The 23,689-nt window shown below is 50.0% G+C and overlaps 1 protein-coding gene across 1 annotated transcript; it reads left to right on the top strand.

Moving 5' to 3' along the window:
* The first annotated feature begins 5,282 nt into the window (after window positions 1–5,282).
* On the top strand, window positions 5,283–21,020 carry RBM38 (RNA binding motif protein 38). The gene is made up of 4 exons (XM_074156916.1): window positions 5,283–5,675; window positions 6,235–6,358; window positions 6,969–7,023; window positions 19,563–21,020. The coding sequence occupies exons 1-4, from the start codon at window positions 5,508–5,510 to the stop codon at window positions 19,861–19,863; spliced, it is 648 nt and encodes a 215-aa protein (XP_074013017.1). The 5' UTR covers window positions 5,283–5,507; the 3' UTR covers window positions 19,864–21,020.
* Window positions 21,021–23,689: the final 2,669 nt, after the last annotated feature.

Raw genomic sequence — 23,689 nt, 5'->3', positions numbered from 1 at the left:
AATCAGAAAATACAACTTACTTTTAACATAACAGCTCAACAAAAATGTGGGGAAAAAAATTTAAAAAATTATTAATGTTGTTTCAAAATGCCTGAAATTTTCTGCTTTCTTCCTTTAAAGAACATGAAATTATTTCGTGCTCATTTTAAAATGTAGTTTATGGTTTTCAAAATGCTAACAAAAGTATAAAGTTGGAATTAGTATTTTCCCAAAGTGCAACACACAAGATTGAAACAGTGAAAACATTTCCTGAACTATTTTGAGATGTAAGCTTTGCAGTTTGACTCAAATGGAATGTTTTTTTCTGAAAAACTTTTTCAGGGAGGAATCCCCTTTTGTTCAATAAATAAATCCCAGCCTGAGAGAGCTGGAATGATATTTCCATTAAAAAGAGCCATGATTTCTGTGCAGAAATTCAGGAAAGGACCAGTATCTTTGTTGGAGGTTGTGTTCAGCAAATGTTGACTAGTGTTTTTTAATCTTTATCTTTCTCCCCTTTCTCCCCACGCCCTGCCCTGCCCTTCAGATTTGGGGATACCTGAGCCTGTTCCTGAAAAGAGTCTTCGTCCATGGCATCACCAAAGGTAAACTTGAGGAAATGGGCAGTATTTTGGCCTGCATATTTAAAGTTCTTTTGACATCACCTGATGCTGTCAATAGCAGGAAAACAGACCTCTCTCTTACAGCTTCTCTTCACCATTACTTACTGTCAATGGAGGAGTTGTGGTAGAAAACCTGGATAGAAGCTTCTGGTCCAGAAACAGACGTGAGTTGTTTGCTTTCTGTTTCTAACCTTTATCATCCCTTTCCCGTCTTCTCCTACAAAGTAAAGAAAAAAACTGAAATCAGCTAGTGAAGGATTTCACGGATTTGTTGCGTAATTTAGTTGCAATATGAAAATGACAGCACTTTTCATGAGTTCATTCACTAATAGGCCAAAGAGCAATCATCCCCAAGGTCACAGGAAAGGCAAGGGTTATCAGTGCTCCAGGCCAAGACATTACAATTCTGACGATGACAAAACTATTTGGTATAGATGCCAACAATGCCAGAAAACAAGTCACCATCCTCATCAAGAGCAGTATTTTCACGCGCAGAGAGCCAGCCCGGCTCCCTGCTGTCAGACCGTGACAATCCCCACTTGGCAACCGGCTCTGCTGCACCCTCAGCACATTGTCACCCCAGCTCCCCAGCATGCTCTACCAAGACTGGCGGTAGTCTGGTTGAAGGGGACATTTACACACGCAGCTCCCAGGAGGCGACCTATGACAAACACCACCTGGTAGATCATGGAAGAGAAATTTTATTAATTCTTGTTGCAGCAGCAGCTCTGAGTTAAGCAATGGTCATGGTGTGTTGGGGGCATCAAAGCAGAAAATCTGAGACAAAGGGCCCAGATGCAGAATTTCCTGCTATAACCTAAACCAAATGCCACTGCATGCAGCTTCCCTCAAGATCTTCCAGCTATGCTACTGTGCGCAGCCCAGCTGGTGGCCAGCATCCAGGCTGGGCATTAGTAAAACTAACAAACCAAGCAGTTCCCACAGTAAGGCCCTTGCTCTCCAGCTAATTTATTGAACTGCAGAGCTTCTAAGAGGGATGTTTCATCTGCTGTTGTTGCAATAACCAGTACGCGGGTATCCATGACAAAACCCAAGGGCACTGCCCTACGGCAATGAAGTCTTGGCTAAGCAGCAGCAGCAACTGAAAAAGGTCAGAGCTCCACAGTAGCCCGGCTCCATTTTAAAAATAAAGCTCCATCCGTTTCGTAAGACGTGAGGGAGGTTCTTCCATGGCTTTCAGATGAGACCTGTGATGTCTCAGCACAATTCTCCCGAAGACACCAGGGAATAAAGGGAAATGCTCAGACAATTATACAAGGACAGCACCACAGAGCTTCACTGACATTCATTCAACCCCTCCCTACCAAGGGAGGGACAAGAGCAGAAGAGACTTTGCGGCTTTGCAGAGGGCAAGGAACAGGGCTAGCTTTTCCCTGCAATGAATTTGCTACTCTTTCCTCATCTCTCTGTTCTTCTGCTCCCAGAGGTACAACTCCCTCTGCCATATTTTTTTTTTTTTCTTCCTTTAGGCAGGGACCATTTCTCTGTGGTTCTGTACCTGGCTGGTCTTGCAGTGCCACCTTCTCCAGGACTTTCAGTGGAATCCAGGACGCCTGGTTTGGTGATCTGCAGCTGCTCCATTTCACATCTTGGGTAATGCTGCTGAAGTCCACCTGAAGGAGTCTTTGTGTATCAGTTTTGCATAAGCCTCAAGGAATATATTAACATGCAAGTAAAAAGCCAGTGAGTTCTCTTAACTATGTTGAATTACCATAAAATTAATTTTCCCAATCAGTATGAGAATAGGATGCTCTGGGTTTGCAATACAAATCCTATGCATTAGGAACGTGGATGGCTGTACGCCGCTGCTGAAGCTGACTTTTCTCCAAGCCTCCTCATTGATTGACCAGTGTAGTTTTATTTCTTAATAAATACAAAGAACTAAATACAGCCTTACAATAGCACATGTCAGGTCTGTGTTCCCCTTTTTGCTTGCAGTCTGCTCTCGGCTTTGTGCTGAGCAGTGTCCAGTGTTTCCCAAGGCAGCTTCGTACTTTGCGATACTCCTCTCTCTGCAGGAGCTTTCTTTGACCAGAGAAACGTGACACGTACTCTTCTCGGGTACTCTTATTGTTGTAGTAAAACTACAGGAAGGTGTCAGCAAACTAGCTCTGCCAAGCTCCTGCAGTTTTCATCTGATGGCTAGATGTAATCTGCGGGTGTTTTGGGGTGGATGGCTGCTTATCGCAAGAATGAGAGGAAAAAATGAAAAAAAAAAAAAAAGATGATTATAATTAAGTCACATAAAGTTACCCTTACTCACTTTCTCTTCTCTTTCCTGCTGTGTTTGTGGTAACAGCTCATTAGACCCTGTGCTTATAATAGCTGTACCATGAGACAGGAGATTTCATTTCCCGTCCTGCTTTCCAGGGTACGGCAAAACAAATGCACGCTCCCCCCGGCCCCACCAGCAGTGCATGGCGTTTGCGGCGATCACCAAGGGCGGGTTCAGCCCTGATTTCTTTCTTGTTTTGTTCTGCCTGTGAGAGAACTTCTGTTCCTGCCTCTAGGAAAGAAGAGGACCTGGGATTCCTCCGGTGAGAGATGTGGGGCTTGTGTTTGAAGAGGAAAAAAGTACGTGATGTTTTTCTCCCCCTGACCAGTGTAAGCGTGGAGAACTGAGATACTTCTGGTAGCTTTTGAGAACTCTGAGCCTCGCCTTCGTTGCAGAGGAGCCGGAGTCTGTTTGGATGGTTTGAATCTTTGCCATCATTTGGAGCAGAATGAAGCTCTGTAAAAGGACGGCGACTGAATGCCAACTGGGTTGTCATTAGCTGGGGCGGCCCGGGAAGCAGCTGATGCGCAGTTTGCGGTGGAAGTCATGCAGACAGAAGGGGCATGACTCAGTGGTGGAGAGGCCCCGGCCTCTGGCTCTGCTCCCACCCCAAAGGTGTATTCTGGGCTTGCTGTTGGGCTGGAGCAGGGACAGCTCGTGGCTGCGCAAACACACATCACTGCATAGAACACAAAGGCTCCCCGGCTCCCCACGTGACCGGCCCTTTTGCAGGAGGCTGTTAGTGTTGCCGTGATGTTGGGTGCTGCTGGCCCAGCTCCATCTTTCTTCCACAGCAATCAATGGAATCGTGTCCTAGTCTTGAAGTCTGGTGCTTTAGGAATGAAAAGCTTAATGGCTTTCCTTGGTATTTTTTTTTTTTTTTTTTCTTCCTCTTTCTTTCATGAAGCATAGGGTGTTTAGAGCTATGGAAGCAGTGCAAGAAAAATATTAATGAATAACTACGGAGTGCAGACATTAACGCATTCCTTTCTCTTGAAATAACTGGCTTTTCTCTGTGGGCTCTGTAAAAGAAAAATGTCTGCGGAGTCTGAATCTGCTGTATAGAAGCCAAAGTAGATGGTGATTTAGAACTTCACTGGCTTTTTTTGCTAAAATGTTACCTCTGCATTTATCATGTGGCAAAAAATCTCTCCCTGCCAAATGATAACCCCGTAGAGGGAAGATAAATCTAAGGCACAGGGGCAGTTCTGGAGGTTCTGGCCCATGAATTTCTGGGTGACGGGAACCGTAAATGAAAGATGTTTTCTAGGACCCCCTCCCACACGTCAGGCTTTAAACCCTGCTGGGAGGGAGGAATGAGTACTGCAAGGACTTCCCCCTCTGGAGTGTTCTCCAAGGGTGGATTTTGGGGCACCATTTAGCTTTTCAGCTTTGTTTTTCCTGCAGTTACACGAGTTGAATATAGGGCTGCACTACGGTAACTAAATCTAGAGTTCATTTATGTATTTAAATCCCAGCTTTCCCAGGTCAGATCAAAAGTAGTGGCATTTCACAGCCTCCTTGTATGAGCTGCCCATCCTGAAAGGGGAAAAAAATGCGAAAGGGGGGGGACAGTGGAGAGGAACCCCGTTGCTGCCTACCGGTAGAAATGGGAATGATGCATCCCTGTCCCCCAGAGGATGTTGTCCATGTGTCCTCTGGCGAAGCAGGAAGCTTAGGAACCTGCTTAAGAAAGACACCTCTGGACCTCTGTTCCGTGCTTAAACCCCTGGCTCTTCTTCCTCCTTGACTTGGTTGAAGACCATCCCTTCCTCCTGCCTTGGCACCTTCGCCACCCGGCGTCCCACAAAAGGCTGGCAAACTGCTTGGGGGCTTTGTCCCTGCGTCCGAACCTGCCAGCGACTGAACGCTTGCAGTTGAGATTATTGTGCAACTGAAAAGAGGGGAAGGGAGGGGGGTGTGGGTGTGAAAACCCCCTCTTTTGAGGCGGTTTTCTTTGGCGGGCTCCTGCAGGCACAGTCCCCTTCCTCCCGTGCTCCCCTGGACTTGCAGCCTGGGTCCGGCTGGGATTTGGGGGGGGGGCTGGCCAAGGGGGTCCCCGTCTCCCCGGCGAGGGGCTGCGGGGCGCAGCGGGGGGGAGGGGGTGTCGATGCCCGCAGGGATAAGGCGGCCGCGGTCCGAGGCAGCTCCGCCGCTGGTCCGGGGGCAGCGCCCGGGGCCCGTCGCCTCAGGGGGACCGGGGACCGACCGACACCTCCCCCTTCCCCCCCAGCCCCGCACCGGGGCCGGGCCGCGGCGGGTGCGCGGGCGGGCGCGGTGCCGGACTACGCGCCCCGATGGCCCCTGCGCGGCGGCGGGGCGGGGCGGGGTGGGGCGGGGCGGGCGCGGCCCTACAAAGGCGGCGGCGGCGGCGGGCGGCCGCTACTCACCGGCACCGGCGGCAGGGCGCGGCGCCGCCCGCGCTCCCGGCACAAAGCGCGGCCATGAGCCGGCTGTAGGGCCCCCGGGAGCTCAGCCGCCTGCTCCGCTCCCTTCGGCCGGGGCTCGGAGCGGGGGTGGGGGTGTTGTGGGGGGGGGTGGGGTGGTGGTGCGTGTGTTTCTTCTCGTCGCGGGGTGGATGCCGGCGGGGTCCGGCCGCGCCCGGCACCATGCACACCGTGCAGAAGGACACCACCTTCACCAAGATCTTCGTCGGGGGGCTGCCCTACCACACCACCGACTCCTCCCTCAGGAAGTACTTCGAGGTCTTCGGGGACATCGAGGAGGCGGTGGTGATCACCGACCGGCAGACCGGCAAATCCCGGGGATACGGCTTTGTAAGTGCCGTTCTGTGTGTGTCCGTGCCCCCCCAGCCCCGCTTCCCCGCCGACGCGGTGATGGGCGGCGGGGCTGTTCCCCCCGCCTCGACCCGCCCCGGGGAAGGGGGCTGGCGGCGGGGGTCTCGGCAGGAAAGACACCCCCCACCCCCCCTCCCCGGTGCCGGCCGAGGTCGTGCCCTCCGTTTCAGCATCTCCTTCCCCCGGTCCCGCCGCCTGGTTTGTTTGCGGGTTTCCGCGCTGCCCTCGGGCTCCGCATCCCCTGAGCCGCCGCCGCTGCGGGGAGTTTGGGGACCAGCTCCACCAGCCCCTTAAAAAAGCCCGGGGGAGGAGGGTGGGAAGGCGAGGGAAAACGGCTGGCGTTAGCCCAGCGGAGTCCCTTGGCGAGGGGGGAGCCCTCTTTTCTACCGTTCCTCAGGAGCCCTTCCCGTCCCGCTGGGCATGAAGCGGAGTTTAGCTCCGGATTCAAAATAGAATGATAAATAAACTCCACTTAGTGCCTGTCGCGGGAGTGTTTACGAAGGGCCGTTGCTACAAACAAGGCTGTGCTCCATTCCAGGTGACCATGGCAGACAGAGCTGCGGCTGAAAGGGCGTGCAAAGACCCAAACCCCATCATTGATGGCAGGAAAGCAAACGTGAACCTGGCGTATTTGGGAGCAAAACCAAGGAGTATTCAAACTGGTGAGGCATCCAGGAGATCCCGTCTGTCTCTATTAGAATAACTTGTAAGACAAGGAAGCAAGTTACTCGGGCTGGATTCACCTGATCTGATGATGCATGCTTATCCCTCATAGTTCTCATTGTTGGCCGAGGACACTGTTGCCCAGTTACCTCTCTTCCCGATCTTCTTACTCCTACCTGTTACACCAGCGTTACGCGCCTAAGTTTGTATAACTGAGTTAAAGCCATTTTCTTCCGTGCTTAATCTTTCTTCCTGTTACGCTTTTTGTTACATCGGTGTTCACAGTAAGGTCCATTTCATCATTCTGCCCCGTGGCTTAATGACCACAGTGCCCAGTGTGTAAAATAAGGCATTATACCCTATTGCCTGTTCAATAACAGCACTTTCACACTGTTCTTTAATCTGAATTCCCATCTGCTCCTCGTGAATATCACATACGCATATTGTAATTAACTTGCTTCTAAATGGGGCTCTGAATTTACTCACATGCACAGCAGATGAAATGCATGTACATGTGGTCTGAGGTGTAATTATCCATGTATATTACAAGATGGATACTACAATGGCTGACGTTCATTAATATTTCTTTTTTTCTGAACGCCTTTTTAGGTTTTACCATAGGTGTGCAGCAGCTACACCCAGCCTTCATTCAGAGACCCTTTGGGTAAGTGGAAATGTTTCTTAACAGTCTCTTTGAAATCAAATTCATGAATCAACTTCCTCATTATTTAAAATGCATGAAAAAAGCCTCAGCGGTCAAGAGTGGACAGTTTCAACAGCTGTTGTTAGTGTTTAGAATACTTTATTTCTGGTGAAGGTTTCAGAAGTTTTGTGCATTTGTCAGCTTTAATGTAATTCCCAAAGATCCTCCTTTATCCTCAGTAAATCTTAGTCATAATAAACCCAGTGCATTGCTTGCTGCTTTGCCAACTTCAAGAATTCACAAGAATTCAAATAAATGGAAAATAGTTTCTCTATTATAGTACTTAAGGTGTCAAAACAATTAAGCAAATTCTGTTCTTGTGTTTCTCAAATAAGATCTTCTGCTTCCTCTGTGCCGTTTCCCACATAATCATGCGTAGGATACAGTTTTATTCTAGAAAACAAATTGCATTGGAAACAAAGTCTGTTACTTAATGAAAGTAACATTAGGTCAAAAATTGATTTTGGACAGATGTTATACAAGGCTTGAATAGTCTGCAAAAGTGGGCTTTTGTCTGCTGTTTTCAATAGCTTATACCATCCCTGCTCGGTTAGAAAAGTCCTCTTTTTATACATCTAATAGGATCTGGCAGCTGCTCGGCAAAAGACAAGTGTGCTTCATGAGAACAATAGTGACTGTCATACTGCCTTCATTTAACTGTTTAATGATTGATGCAGTTCTTTTTTTTACACCGTTTCAAAAAGTGAATATTGATAGGGCTTTTTATTATTATTTTCTAAAAGCATTAAGAAAGTAGGTGCATTTTTTAAAGCTTTTGAGCACTGCTCTGTTGTGGTTTTTGTGTGACTCTAATATAAATAGATGGGATTTTGGCCTTTGTCAACAGAAATACTTCACCCCTTTCCTGCTCTCTCTTTGGGTGGGTTTTTTTGGTGTTTTTTTTAAAGAAAAAAAAAATATCTGTTAACAACAAAACAAAACTTTCACTCCTCTGCCCTCATGGAGGCAGTTGCCAACTGCCTGGGTAATCTCATTCCAGTGAGTTTATGGATGTAAGAGACTGTGTTGCCACAATAGTGCACACCCAGTGTACGTGTGTTGTGTACGGTTCAAACACGCCGGTTTTCATAAGCGGTTACGGCTCTGTTGGAAAGACTCGAAGAACATCTGTCATGAAATGAAGAGTCCCCTTTTTTTTTTTTTTTTTCTTTTTTTTTTTGGTGCAAGAGCCACAGTCGTCTACATAGACAAGAAGCTCTCCTTGGGTGGGAGCTACAATAGCTTTCTTTGCCCCCAAAGCAGCGGTGCATTTGAGACGTGAACCCCAGAGGCTTTCCAAATTGCACAGGAGTGCACCAGAGAAGTGGACGATAAAACCGGCCTGTGTTAGGAGTTTTTTTCCACACACACTAACAGAGAAGAACAAAAGGGTGAAGCACGTTAAACTCCTCGTGTTGGCAGGAGTTGCCGGCGCATGCCTGCTCCTCCTGCAGATAATCTGCTGTTCCTGTGGGTGCCGTTCCTACCCAGCAGCCACAGCCCTGCAGCTCTGGAAAATGTAGGTTTTTTTTCTTTTTGAACAGTTTGCTTTTAGTTTTGCATAGAGAGGAGTGCGGGATCGACTGACTACATGTTCCTTGGAACAGTTACTGTTCCAGTTCTTAGGCATTGGTTTCATCATTAAACCAGCAGAACTGCAGTTAGCACATACAGAGAGCACCATAAATTATTTATCAGTCGCCAAGAGACAAGAACCAGGAGACTGGAGGGTTGGAGGAAGGGGATTATATATCATTATTTGCAAGCATCAGTAAACAAGAATTTCATTGCATGCAGTCATTGCTGGAGCAGAATCACTGAAAATGGGAGGTTGGCAAAATGTGGAGCCCTTCACCTGAGCACCACGACTGGGGCTGCTCTGTGGCTTCTGAGCAGAGCATCAGGTGCTCAGTCAAGCAACCGAGCTTGGCTGCCGGCTCCCTCTTTGTCTCGTCAGTAGACCAACAAAATTAAGAGCCCGCCAGGCTCCACTCTTGCATTCCCTTGAACCCACAATTTCCTTGGCCTTCTATGGGATTTGAGGATAGAGAAGGAGTTCTTCAGGGTCTGTCTGTCTCTGGAAGTTTCATCGAGTTGCTGTTGTCCATTTGCTCTGCACGGTGTGGAGCGGATCCTGCCCTGCCCCAAGTGGAGCTCAGTGGCTCTCCTGCTTTGCCTGTGGAGCAGGACGTTGCAGGTTCTCCCTCCTGCAGTTCCTGCCCCTGCAAAGTGTTTGTGCCCAGGGGCTGGCCTGCGCTTTCCAAAAGATGATTGTTACGGGATGTGGGGTATGAGGTGCGCAAGCTGGACTCGACAAGGAAGAAATGGATGAAGAACCCGTTAACTGCTAGGCAGTGAAATAAGAGCAAGCCAATCAGTCATGTTCCAGCTATCAAGCCACGAAACGCAGGTTTTGGTGAAACCTGAATTGAATGGAAACTATGAAAATTACCCAAACATCAGCGAGGATTATTTATAAACTGAAGGCTTCCCCCCCCCAGCCACCCAAAATGCAGCTGTAAATATTGCCAGGGGTATGCGGAACAGAAAGAGAAACCATGAGGAGCCTCTCTCTTTCCTTCTGCTGTCCTGGCAGGGCAGGCACTCGCCGGGCAGACAGCGTGGAGTCGGTAGTAAATCCTGTTTTGAAGAACAGTCTCTAGATTTTAGTAACCGGAGATCTTCACAGTAATGCGAGGCAAAGGATGCGCCCGTGTCAGGGTGACTCGGAGACCTGGCTTCTGAGTTTGGGGAAGCAGCGTTAGGCTGGGGGTCTCAGCCCGGAGCTTACAGACACTTTGCTTGGAGGCAGCTGGCAATGCCACAGCCTGTCCCTGCAGCTACCGGCCAGCACCGAGCTGCGTGTACGTGACCAGAGAGTGGGGAGACCCTCTCCCCCCCACTGGAGCTCTCTCCGACTGCAGCAGTGTCCCTTTTTAAGAAATTTTGAGAAACACGTGAGACTTCTTGGAAGCTGCTAGGAGCAACTGTGTAGACCACTTGACCAGGAGTACGTGGCGATGTGGCACAGCTGCTTGTTGCCCCCGTCTTGGTCCTCTCCTCTGGGATGCCAGTGCTCGAGACAGGCTTGAGGCTGTGCAGGGAACGGGGATTCCCTGGTTCTCCTCTTCCCAGCCGTGCTTGCTGCTCTGGACGGAGCAGCGTATGGCAGATGCATTCCTGTGGCGGTGCCTCAGCGAAGGAGCTATCTGTGTGGGAGATCTACCAGTGACTGAGCTGTTGGAAACATCTCGCTGTCTCTTGCAGCAGGATCCAGCTCTTTCTCTATCTGCACATGGGACCCCGCTGCCCCTGCATCAGTAGTTGCTTATTTTGGTGGCCCCTTGACTCTGGCCCACGCTTGGTCTCGGGCAGCATTGGAAAGAGTTAAATCTCTTCGAGTTTGAAATTTCACGCATTGATGCTGCTGCAGTTAGGAAGTGAAGAAAGTCCCTCTTTGTGTCAGCCCACCCTCTCTCGCAGCTGTTTATCCTTAAAACTTCGCTATTGGGTTAAAAATAAAAGGAAACACACTTTCATCGTTTCTGTGGTTATGCTTATAAAGCGGCGCACGCTGGCCTTGCCCTGCTCAGCCTCTGTCAGCCAGCATCCCCCGTGCCTGGCTTCCTGTGGCATCACTTACCCAAAGCCGGCCGGCAGCCGGACCCCAGCCCGCTCAGCCGCGCACAGGCAGCTCCCGTGGGGGGACGGCGCACCCGGCACCTGTTGGCTATCCTGTGCCAACAACATGAAAGCTTTTTGGGGGGATTTCCTAAGAAACATTCAAATCCATTTTCCAAACAGCTTCAGCTGCTGGTTCTTGGGCACGGTTACTGCTATTGAGACCAAATGTTTGCCAGTCAGAAAGAGCTCCTTTTAAAATTTTTTTCTTTTTTTTTTTTTAAGAGTAGGCATGTATTCATAAGATTGGGTGGCTTTGCGAATTTTCCTGAGCATCTACTTCAAGGTGGCAAGTGCTGGTGTCAGTCCCTAAGGGCTTGGTATATGATTCATTTTGCTTTTGGGCATGATTTGCTCATATCCTGCATCTAGGATAGGCCTGTAGAACGATACAAAAGGAGAGCACGGTCTGATATACTGACCTTACACTTGGCTACATCGTCGTTGTGCCAAGCTCAAGGCAGTGGTAGACCTTTTGCAGGGGACAGAGTGTGGGTGAAGGATGCCGTGTGCCATTCCAGTGCAGGACCTGTGTGTGATGAGAGCCAGGCTGAGCTGGCTCTAGCTTTGTCTTTGCAGCACACAACTCGAGTTGTGCCATCTTCTCTGCGTGATTCCATTGCCCTTGGTGGATTTGCTCCTCATCCTTACCACCGTGAGAGCAGCTGCCTTGGCAGCAGAGACCTCGGTGCTTTTCCCTTGTTGCAGGAGCTGGGGAGCGGCAGATGCAGAATTCTCCTGTTCTGTTCCGGCTGGTGCCATGTAGTCCCAATGGGGTGGATTCGTGCACGCACCGGGATTTGCAGAGCAGTCCAGCTTGTTCTTGATCTCATCTTTCCTTTGCGCAGCTGCTGGCATACTGGTCCCTAACTCTGTAGCGTTAAACACGTGCCCAGTAATTCGAATGATAAATGCAGCTCTGGCTGGCCTGCCTCTGAGCTGAGGACACCAGCGAGGGAACTAGACAGTTGTTGTGCTGATAATTTGGTAGCAAGGACACCGGGTCACTTCTAAATATGACTTACATGAAGAGCTTGTTCCCCACAGATGGGAGCAAACTACATACCAAAGCTAAATATACTCTATGATCACAAAAGATGAAAAGTCGTGGACCTCAGAGTTAAACCGAGTCTCCTATTTCTCGGTCTCTAAATCCTGTAAACAGGATCGTGCTGTCCCCTGCCATTTCCCTGTCACCAGCTTCGAGAGCTTCAGCTCTCCTGTGCCGTGGCTGAGCTGCTGCCAGCTCTGCTCCAGGGAAAGCCATGCAGGAGGGACAGGCTCGCTGCTCCCCGGGGTCCCACCTTGCGGGAAAGCATGGAGAGAGGTGTCTTAGATGCTATAGATCAACGGCAGCACAACTGGCAGCAGAGATTGCTGAAACTCTGAAAATGGAATTTCTTTCTTGGCTTAGAAATTATTTGTTTTATCAGTGTAGGTTTTCTTTTCTCAAAAAGATATTTCATTGCTTCTTCCATAGCTAAAGCGTTCTACTTCAAAATACTTCATCTATCCAAGAAAGAGTTTTTGATAAATGAAATGTGCAGATGCTTTTAATTAAAAGTCAGTGGAAGGGATCATGTGTAAAGAAAGGAAGTCTGTTAAAAAATGGAACCAGTTGAAAGTAGTCAGTTTAATATATATTATGCCAAAACTTGTCAGTTACTTGAGAAGACTTTAGCTATGTTTCTGCAGCCTTTGGTTTTCTCTAAATTGCAGAAGAAAATTGGAAAGCTTAGTTAAAGGCAGAATTCCTTTCTTTACACATGGGTTAATCTTTCAGAGCCTCTGTTTTTTAGCTGTGTGGATGGGATGACTCCAGCATCCTCTTGGGCTTCTCACACCAAGGCTGTAGGACTCGGGCTCCTGTAGTGTGCTGGTGTGAAGCATTTTCTGTTTCTTCTGTCCGTTTGTTTCTGGTTTGGCTGTGCTGATAACTGGAAAGGGGAGGGGTTTTTCCTTCTCTGGGTAGCTGACTAGTTGCGGATAAACTTCCATGTGGCTTTTTCCTTGGTGCCAGATGGCTCTTGTTTCAGGCAGATGTTATCTCCTGCTACCTGAGTGTTTTTCAGCCTGCTTCTCCAAAACTATTTTTGGTCTGGCCCAACATGCCTTTGTTTGGGATTTTTTTTTTTTTTTTTCTTTTTCCTTAGGGTGTGGGGGAAGCAAGATGCAGAGGATAAAGCTGTGGTTTGTTGAGCCCGGCGAACTCGTGGTGGAGCTCAGCATGTTGATCTCAGGGTCTTGGTTAAGCTGAGAAAAAGGATTAGGTCTTTGTGGGAAGATGTACTCTCATCTTTGGTCTGCAACCTCTTTTTTTTTTTTTTTTTTTTCTTCTATTTCTTTGGATCTTTCTCCCTGCACCTCTGCACCAGCAACGGGGGAAGTTGTAGATGGCGTTTCTTTTTACTTGTTTCTGTGGAACTCACCTTCCTCTGCTATGGGCCATTAGTCTGTTGCATCACGAGGTCAAGATGTGCTAACACTGTGAGATGAGGACATTGCTGGTCTATGATAGGTTCTCAGCTTCTTGCAGTGTGTCCGGTTCCTTAAATTTTCTGTCTTCTGCCAAAATGAAAACAAATTGAAATCATGGGTTGCTCTTGCACTCTAAGTTAGCGTTTGTATTTCTCGAGCAATGGTTTTGGTAGGCTCCGCAACCAGCAGAGGTTATTACCGAATCCTGTAATACAATCACATTTGCTCTTGTACTGATTCCAGCCTGGGACGGTCTGTTGTGGCAGGTTGTTCCTTGGTGATTGCCACCAGTGTGGTGACGTCTGGTCCCAAGAAGGAAGTACCCAGTCGTGTACCTATTAGCACAGGCAGCAGCCTGTGCTATGTAAGTCTTCCCAGAGGAGGATGAGTAGAAGATGAACAGGCAAATTACTTACAAGATGAGCAGAAATGGGGTTGGTTGGTTTTTGTTTGAGTCATATCGTAGTAGGGAAGGATAAATACTGTACCGTAGAGCTGCAGAGTTCATCCTTGTTTTACTTCAAGCTGGCTGATGAGGCAGAAGCCATTGATTGACCTTTCAATGCATGTTTAAATCAGCTTTAACAGGGACATTTCAGGATTCAGAGGTTTGTCATGTCAGTGGTTTGAAGCCCAGCCCATGTCAGTGAAAGCTGATGGGTGGTGGAGTGGTTGGGGCACAATGAATGTCCTGATCTGGACCAAAGTGTTGGTGGGTAAACTCCATGAGATCTCCAGGAGCAAGAGTCCTTGTTGGGAGGCCGGGACTGACCTGGCCGTGCTCCAGCCTGTAGCCCCCTCCTCCTCATGGCTGGATTTGAGAACAGGGGCTGAACTTCTCACGTTTCTGCAGCCTGTCATTGTGGCTGGGGCCTGTATGATACGTGTTGCCAAGCTTGCCACTGCTCCACACAGGTTTACTTAAAGTGGCTCCACCAGGTGAGTGCTTGCTGGCTTGGGGGTGTCCTTCAGTAATGATGTTCTTGGGGCATGATTTACATCAGGATGTGTCTGTGCATCGCCAACACCAAGGTGGTGGCATGGCACTGCTAATGCAAGCGTGGAGCTCCTGGAGTGCTGCTGCTGTCCTCAGGGTTGCTGGGATGTGCTTCCCAGAGCAGCTCCTGCCCACTCTTGAACCCGTTTCAAAATACATTTTCAAATCTGTCACCCAGGCTGTGGTTGGAGGTGTTACTTCACCAGAGGTAGTTGTCACATTGCTGTCACGGTCCGCTGTGGCAATGCTCAGCTCATTCTGCAGTACCACCTACTAACTGAAGCCTTCACCCCCTGCCGTCACGTGTTGTGGCAATGTGGGTGTCCCTGTAGCAGCTAACGGGTCAACTCTAGTGGAAATGGAGGCCAAATTCCTGGGGTCAAATGCCAGAATTTGTGCCTTCACTGGCAGACACAAAGGGCTCTGTTTCTTTTATTCTTGAAGGAATAAAAGGCTGGTCGTGGCGGTGGCATTTGTGTGCTGATCTCTGTGAGGCTGCCAAGAGCCCTGTGCCCCTCCTTGTTTCCCAAGTGTTTGTGTGATGCTGTGTCCCTCTTGGCAGAGGGTTGCAGTTGTCTCCCACCTCTCCAGAAGCAGCAAAAGCAGCTCCCGATGTGGCTGGCAGAGCTTGAGGAGGTCGGGAGCTCCTGCCATGCTGCTCTCCCAGACCTGTGAAGCTTGCAGGTGCTGCTCATGGATCGTGCGTAGGAAGTTCTGCGGGATAGGGGAGAGCTGAGAAGGTTAGGTGTAAACTTGACCTAAAATAATCAAATATCTAAAGTGTCTCTGAGATGAACTCTGCCAGGCGGAGCTGCTGATGAAGGAGAGGGCTTCATTAGCTCATTCCTCTTCCTTGCCGTTTGGGAAGAGGTGTGGGACATATGGCCTTCTGACTTGTCCTTTCCTCCTGGATGCCCTTGGGGTTGCTGCTGCCCACCGTGCAGCTCGCCCCCGGCATCCCTGCTGCTGTGGTGGGGACAACTGGGTAATGGCAGGTTTTACAAGGTCCACTCTTTCAGCAGGCAGCACCTCCCAGGAGCCAAGAACACTGGCAGCCTCAAGCCTCACCCGATGCATTGGAACGTCTCTACCCAGGACTGCACCAAAACCAGGCTGCTTTTGTTCTGTCCTTCGCATTTTGCACAGCAAAAGCAGAAGCCGAGTCGGCGTCTCCTCCGCCAATGGCTCCGTAACCATCTCTTTTGTTCTGTGTCTTGCAATTTTGGCTCCCGGGGCAGCGTGGCGTCGTGCCACGTAGTTAGGAACGTGGGCTAGTGTGGCAGTCCTGCACCGCGATGGTCTTCCCGAGTCCCTCCTGCGGCCACCACCAGCTCTAGACTTAGGTTTGACCATGCTTGTTGCGTTTTTGTGGCCTTTGCCCGTGATTAATCGTAACACCGTAAGCATCTCATACGTCTGCTGTTCACGGGATGACTTTGGTGTGTGGTGACGATGGCTGATCACTTGGTTGATGTCTTATAATCACATTGTGTGGACTGTAGATGAAGTTCTCTTCTGGCTGGCAGGGCCTATCCTGGGGGATGGAGGAAAACTGCAGGGAGGAAGGGAAAGGCGTATTAAAACACAGATGTGACTCATTCTGTAGAAATTCACATTAGAGTTCATCGATTCCTAGAAAAAGAACTCCAGAAGAGCTTTTTTTTTTTCCTGGGGAAAAAAATATGGAGGGGGGGAGGAATATTTTGAGACCTTCTGTGAATGCTAAATGTAGCCAACAGAGAACTTCATCATACTGCACTGGTGGTGTGGGGTTTTTTGTAGCTGCAAGACATCACGGTGACCTTACCTTGGGTTGTGTGTTTTGTTTCAATCAATGTGTTGCCATCTCTCTGCCTAATTCAGGAGTCCAAACTGCATAATGTCTTGATTGAAATTTCTAGCTAAATTATTAAAAGCCTGCAGGCCAAAAGAACCTTCCCTTTTACAGAGAAGCAGATTCTGGAGTTGCTGAGTGTGATTTTTCTAGTGCAGTAAGCTATGGCGTGTGATATGCACTTGTGTATGCATTGGGCTGGTGGGATGTATTTCTGGAAATGGAGTACAGAAATACTTATTGTCGTCTTAGCTAATGGTGCTTTTTATTCAAAGCAGCTTGAAGAGCTGGAATTTTTCCTTGCTGAGCAAAACAGTAGTGCAGGATGTTGCGGATTTGCTGTCTCCGGAGCACGCCATGGGAGCTGCGATGGAGGAGCTGTGTACATGAAAGCAAAGCCAACGTGCGGAGGTTCTTGGGGACGAGTTGGGAGCATGTGCTTGCCCCAACGACCCCACACGTGGCCATGTCCTCCCCACGGGGTCTGCCAGGTCTGAAGAGCAGTTGGGTGGTGGCAAGGGACATCGGAGGGTGACCTGCGGAGCTACTAGGACAGGGTGACCCTCAGGCTGGATTGCTTGGAGACTCTGGGACTGTACTCCTGGTCATTCTGCAGGCTCGGGCTGGATGCCTGTGTGCAGGAATAGTGCAGGTTTATCCTCTGCTCCTGCTGCTGGGTGTTTTATTTGTAGTGAGTCCTGAGTGTGAGGATTGTGCATTTATTTTTTTATTGTGTTTGTGGAGTGCTTTTAAGTTTATCAAGCCCTGGAGTAGCAGGAGGTCCAGTAGTGGGACACATACGGGGAGAAGCGATGGGCAGCCAGAGCATCCCTCACCAGTCTGGGATGCAGGCTGTTGTCCGAGCTGCTGATGTTGGAGGGGGCAGAGCAAGAGGTGTCGGGGGGCTCTGCTCAACCAAGGGTTGCCTGGGCCAGTGCCTGGGGGAGCCTCTGCGCAGCCTTTCCCCAGACCCTGGCAGGCCAAGAGAGCGGTATCACACCTCTGCAGGATTTAAAACAAAACAAAACAACCCCCCCATGACCAAGCGTGAGGAACCTCTGGGCTGGGGCTAGGCCCGGCTCCTTGGAAGATAGGAGTGTGCGACATTAGGAGCTCTTGGACCGAGCTCTTGGTCCATAAGCTCTAGCTCCGATTCAGCCATGAGGCCTCAGTTTAGGTCAGAGCTAAACCAAAAGGGATTCAGTGAATTTCTGCCACCTCATCTCATTTCTTGTTGGTCACAGGGGGGGATATCGGGTATGGTGCCTTTATGGACTGAAGGGCTGTGAGGTCCCTCTCTCTGCATTGTGCCGGGGGTGGGTCTGGCCTATGGAGATGGTCTTGCACTGAACCAGGCAAAGGTTGAGGTGCTGCTCTCAACCATCCATCCTCCTCCCCGGTGCCACTCCTCTGTGGGCGGCCTTGTTCTGTCTGAGGACCATGGTTTCGGAGGCAGTGTCGCTTTGCTGGGGGAGGAGAACAATCATTCTCTCATCATGCAAATTGCCTTAAGAAAAACCAAAGTGCATATGTGAGTGAGAAAACGAGAGAAAACTTGGTTCAGATGAGCACTCGATTGAGAGAAGGCATTCTCCTGCCCGAAGAGCAGGTTAAACCATCCAGTGCTGGTTGTGAAGCAAATGGGAACAGCCCCATAACTGCTGGATACAGGGAACTAGGCCCAGGTGGACCTCAGTACGGTGTAGGTGGCGGCTGAGACCTAGGATGGACGCTCAGGTGGAATGTGGGCAGCCAGTCACCCATCCAGCAGAAGTTTCCAGTCGCGGGTCCCTGTGAAGCACCAGAGCACCGGGTCCTGCTGCTGGCGTTTCCGACCTGGAGATCAGATGGATGAGCGGGCAAGATATCCTCTTCCCGAGCAGCTGAGCTCGGCGTTACAGAGCAGTTCAGGCACGTACAATCCTGTGGCTTGTGAAAAGCCTGTGGGAGGCTTTTAAAAGTGGTTGTGTTTGAAAATGTGCTGTCACACACATCCACACAAAAATCCCCAAAATATTTGAATCTGCATAAGCTCTTTGCAGAGTTTTACCTTTTGGTTTGGGTTTTTTTTGTTGTTGTTGTTGTTTTTTTTTTTTTTTTGCTGAACGCGTTGGGTTTGGGGGCAGGGTGGAACCAGCTCTCTGGAGGGTGGCTTTTGGTTCGTCGTCTTCAACCAGCAGCCGGCCAAAGGGGACCTTTCTGGTGGTGCCCGCTTCTTGGTGCACGTGGCTCTGATCTTCCAGCGGCCATGTGACCTTGGCTGGTGCCAGTCTGCACACCCCAATTTCACAAACAAGCCCCAAATCTGTCAAGCCTTTGCACGATGGAGCTCTGCTGCCGAGGGCTGGGCTGCAGGTGCTGGTTGTGCTCTCTGGTTGCACGTGCAAGTGCCCGTTTTTGTCTGGCCCGTGGCAGTTTGGGTGGACCTAAACCTTCAGGTTTGCACAGTTTTTGCTCTTGTTTGAGGCCTGACTGGTTGCGGGCCCTTTGGAAAATACAACCCTTTCATTTTGCTGCTTTTTTGGGGTTGTTTTTCTTTCTTCCTCATTAGCAGTTCTTAGCAAATGAGTGGGCAATCCTGCATTAATCATCTCCAGGATCTTTCAGTCTGTGAACTTTAATTGACTGTGGTGGTGTTAAATTCCTCTCAGCATCACGGCTACCTCGGGGCAGGGGCTGGTGAAAAGCAATGCTTTAGGACCTGCATCACAAGGGCAGAGGCGATGCTGGGGCCGGCTGGCCACAGAGCTTGTGGTCACACGAGCCTCACTGCCGGGCCAGGGGCTGCTGGCACAGTCACTGCTGAGGAGTGTTACTTGGAGGAAGAAAACCAGGATTAATATCTTGTGTTTTACACCAAACACCCTGTAGCGTTGCCCTAAACATCCAGTGTTATGGAAACACCGGTTCAAATGTGTAGTACCTGGTAACAGCTCGCAAGCTGGAAGGGCCTTGTGGGGGACAGTGGTCATCCCTGGTGTTGGTGGGACACTGCCCACTGCCCTGATGGGACGAGCGGAGGAGCGACCCAGTGTCCCTGGTGCCAGGAGGTGCCTCACGGGGACCGTGGGTCCTCAGGAGCCTCTACCAGGATTTGGGTGGTGGGGGATCGTGGACCTGGAAGATACAGGACACAGCGAGGCTGCCAGGGACACGTGGGGGCCAGGGAGATATGGTGAGCCAGTTGGGCAGGGGCTGTGTCACTGCTGTTCAAGGAGGTTATTTTGGGGACCAGCAGCCTGGATAGTGGGAGATACAGGACGTGGAGACCAGAGTGTGTGTCTGTTCTTGCGGTCCATGCTTCACCATGCGCTGCTTCCACCCTTGGGGTCTAGGAGTGGTTTGCTTTTCGTTCCCTCCACCCCGAGCAGCGCCCTGCCTGGAGGGCAGCACTGCGATGCAGCACCATTTCCGTGGCTGACGCACATGAATTTGGGGGGGGACAAGTCGGGGACGTGCAGGATGGAGGGAGCGCAGCCCCTCGCTGACTCTCTCCCTTTGCCTCCACAGACTCACGCCTCACTATGTTTACCCCCAAGCCATCATCCAGCCCAGCGTGGTCATCCCTACCCCTGTGCAGTCCATCACCTCTCCCTACATTGACTACACCGCCGCCAGCCAAGCCTATTCCCAGTACACCACAGCTGCCTATGACCAGTACCCCTACGCTGCCTCTCCCGCTGCCGGATTCGTGGGATACGGCTACACGGGGGCAGTCCAGCCTCCCATCACCGCCAGCAACCCCGCAGCTCCCGCCACCGCCTTCGTGCAGTACCAGCCCCAGCAGCTGCAGCCCGACCGCATGCAGTGAGGGCTCTGCCCGCGCCTTCGCCACCCACCTAGGACAATCTTTTACAGTGGAAGGATATGACTAGGACAGCAAAAGCAACAAAAAAAAAAACCCAATAAAAGAAACAAAAAAAAAAAACCAAACCCCAAAAAAAGGAAAAAAAAATAATCACCCCACCCTTTTATCCCCTTTACGTAGGTGCATATCAATACCTAAGCTATTTATAGTGTTAAGGGCAAACCCAAACCCTTGCAGTCTGACTGTGCTCATGAAAATGGACTTCTGGTAAGTTGGTTGTTTTTTTTTCTCAATCTGGACAGATTTTGTCTTGAAGATGTTCTAGAAGTGACTGAAATGTTTCACGGGAAAACTCCAGATTCTTGCACACATCGCGGTCTGCTTCCATCACCCGTCAGTCGTCTTTCCAGCCCTCCCCCGTCAGCCCTCCCCTCCTCATCAAACCTGCACTCCTCTTAATTACTGTTGAGGTACAGAGGTACTCGGAGAACATGGAAAAAAGCAATCTTATTTTTTGGTTGTACAAAAACTTTGTAATACTCAGAGATGCCTTACAGAAAAAAAAAAAAAAAAAGAAAAAGAAAAACTATTTTTTAATATTTATTGCGATTTTATTCGCATGAGCTGTGAATTGCAGACAGAAGAATAGTAGTAAGTATCTGCCTTGTTTAATTCTCATTTTACTAAATTATTGTATGTAGGTAAAAGTTCTTAAGTAATTGCTGAATCACTTCAACATGCAAAAGGGAATATTGGCTTGAAGGAGAGCAGAATATTCCTTTAGTCAACGCACTGTACTATTTTCTTATTGTAATTGTTACTCTGTTAAGATTATCTCAAATTTAGGTATATTTTTAAATGCAAAAAACCAACCAAGAATACTGAACATTTTGTCTACTTTGGTAGATCTTTTGTTACGATGCTGCAACCTATGGAGACATTTACAGTATTTATGTAAAAGAGATTTGGGGCTGTTGGCCAGCGAAGCTTAGGAGAATATCGTGAGTGGAGCAAAAGAGACAAAGGTGTTATGTCACTGAACAAATGGGTAAACGTAACCTTTTAATGCCTATAATCCAACAGCCAAATAAAGGACGAGAACAGATGATGTAAGTTAAGTGCATTTCTACAAAGAACAGCAATAAACTATTTTAACTTTTAAAATTATTTGATACTGTATGGTACCATGTTTGCTCGGATGGCGTCCACTAGGGAGTACTTTCAAACTGGCCGGATGTGGCTGCGCTGGGGCTTCCCCCCGTGAGCGTGCTGGGGGGTGGGAGCAGTGGAAACGCGTGTCCTGGGGTGCAGCGGCAGGAGCCCCTGCTGCCATCCTCACCCAGCACTGCCTCGCACGGGCGTTGTGTGGGCACAGCCGTCCCTTCCAGCGTGTCCCAGGCACTGTTAATTTGTTCTGCATGTCCCGAGTCATCCATAGCTCTTGGTACCTCATGGTTTTTATGCTCCTGGAGCGTCACACCAGAGCTGTGTGGTCCCCAGTGTGTGTGCCCAGCACCGGGCACTTGTTCACACCCAGTCTGTGCGGAGCAGGGGCTGTAAAGTGCTGCCATCCTGGTGCAGCTCCAGTGGGAACCAGGTCAGCTGAGATCAGATCTTACCCCAAAAATCCTCAGGATATCTCTGTCCTTCTGCCATTTGCTTAGAATAAGTGTGTTTTCCTAAATTGAATCCATCCGAAAGCGAGTGGTCTGCCAAAGTCCTGTTTCAGTTAAGGGATCTTGGATCCAGCAGGCAGGGGTGAGGCTCCGGCAGGGTGCTGGCACCCCTGAGCCTCCTTTGCGTTCCTGGGCCACATTGGACTTTCCCTCACCAACTTGCTTTAGAAATTTGGTTCTCAGATTTTGACCATTACAAACTGTGAATATCAGCTTTTAAAAGTAAATAAAAATATCCTGTTTGAATGTGCTAGTTATCTAGTTCATCTCTGTGAAGGTTACAGCCAGGAAGTCCCTGCATCTTTGGCACCGGTGTACAGTGCTGTTCAGAAGGTGATGATGATGCCTAAAGCCATCCTGGGGGCAGTAGGATGGAAGCAGAGGCGTTCAGCGCTGTGTCTGATGGAACTGCTGAACTGAAAGGCGCACAGTGGGCACGTCTAACGTCGTCAGTAGGCCTCAGAGTAAACAGCCCATCTCAATGAATGGAAACAGCTCATTCCTTCCTTGCTTATATTGCGTGAGAATGCAAGTCCTGGTGGGGCTCTTTGTCCTGCCCAGGGTTTTGCTTACAACTGTGCGGGTGACATTTATTTCCTTTTTAAGTAATTAGTTTCTGGATATGGCTGTGGGGCTGCCAAAGGAGTAAGAGCTGAGCGCCACATCCAGCACAGCCCTGGAGCGCAGCCTGGCCCGAGGAACCTGCCTTTGAAGTACTATCGGGGCTGGAGATTATTCAGCAATTCTTCTTTCTCCCTGTCAAGAGTCTTTCCGAGGAGGAGGAGGGAGGGGAGGATTTCGGAGGTGGGTGAGGGTTCCGGGAATGTTGTGGTGCCCGTCCCCAGGCAGTGCTCCTGCCTGACTCCCGCACTGCTGAACATCAGCTTTTGCCTTCACCCAGGACCTGTGTCTCCCCAGGTCAACAGGAAGACCGAGGCCTCCAAAGATTAATTTGTTACTGAAAAAAAAAAAAAACAACCCCAAACGTCTGGTGCATTTTAAAGCGAAAAGACTGATGATTTTCCATTTAGCTGACTCTAATGTCCTGAAAGGTGGCCAAAGCTGCCGGGAAGCGAGGGTGCAGGCAGCGCTGAACAGCCTCCTTTGCCCGGCACCCAGCCCGCCGCTGCCGAACGCCATTCCTGCATCCCGCTCGGTTTTGCTCCGGGCTCATTTTTGAGAAACAACCACATCAAAACAACAGCCCGACCTGCCGCCTTCCTGGTTGCGAAAACACAACTGTGAAATTGTGGCCGGGCAGGATAATAATGATTAACAATAAATATAAGCTGTCCAGCCTCTCTGGTGGAAGTGGGGTTTGCAATGGCAGGTGGTGAGGGAAGCCTGTGGCCCCCTGACAAGGAGCCCAAGCGGTTCCTTGGCCCGGGACTAGGCTGGGAAAGTGGGATGAGCCCGATGGGTCAATCTGTTAGAGGGACAAGAGTTGAGGTCAGTATGTGAGCAGGGGGGTGCAGATGGGAGGCAGGGGCTGCGTGGCTCCTGACTGGTCAGGGTAGCACAGGACAAGTGCTTAAATCACCTTGCAATTGCTTAAAAGCATAATTATTATATATATTTTTTTTTTGCACACATTGCGTGATGGAGCATCCTCTTTCACCTGCACCGTGTGCCTGAAGCTGTCCTGGGACAAAGTGAGCTCGCTGAGCAGCTCGGCTCTGCTTGGGGCAGACGGGAGCCGGGGGTGGGCACAGGTTGGGGAGTCACGGTGCCATTGTAAGAGCTCTGGTGTGGCACCGTGCAAATCCAGGGACACAGGGAGGAGTGGCGAGGGCTGGATGGTTTTGGCAGGGCAGCCCCCTGCATGGCACAGCTTCCAGGGGTGGGAGCAGCCATGGGGTCCGGACCTTGCCCTGGGCACATCACCTGGTCCAGGCCACCTCCCAGCAGCTGTGCCCACATGCCCAGTCATTTGCATCACAGATTCAAATCATTTTTTTTTTGTAGGAAACCATCACACCGGGGCTGTCAGGGTGAGCTTTGGCTTGTGTGGGCTGGAGCACGTGCAGCCCCCTCTGCTCTCGTGGGGGACCATCACCATAAATACCAGTGCTGGGGTCCTGGCCATGGCCTGGATGAGCCCGGGGGCAGCCTGTCATCACCTCCCTTCCCAGCCCACAGCAGCCAGTCCAGAG

This window comes from Numenius arquata, chromosome 12 (genome assembly GCF_964106895.1).
Source record: "Numenius arquata chromosome 12, bNumArq3.hap1.1, whole genome shotgun sequence".
Lineage (NCBI taxonomy): Eukaryota > Metazoa > Chordata > Aves > Charadriiformes > Scolopacidae > Numenius > Numenius arquata.
This window is presented reverse-complemented; position numbering and strand designations above follow the sequence as displayed.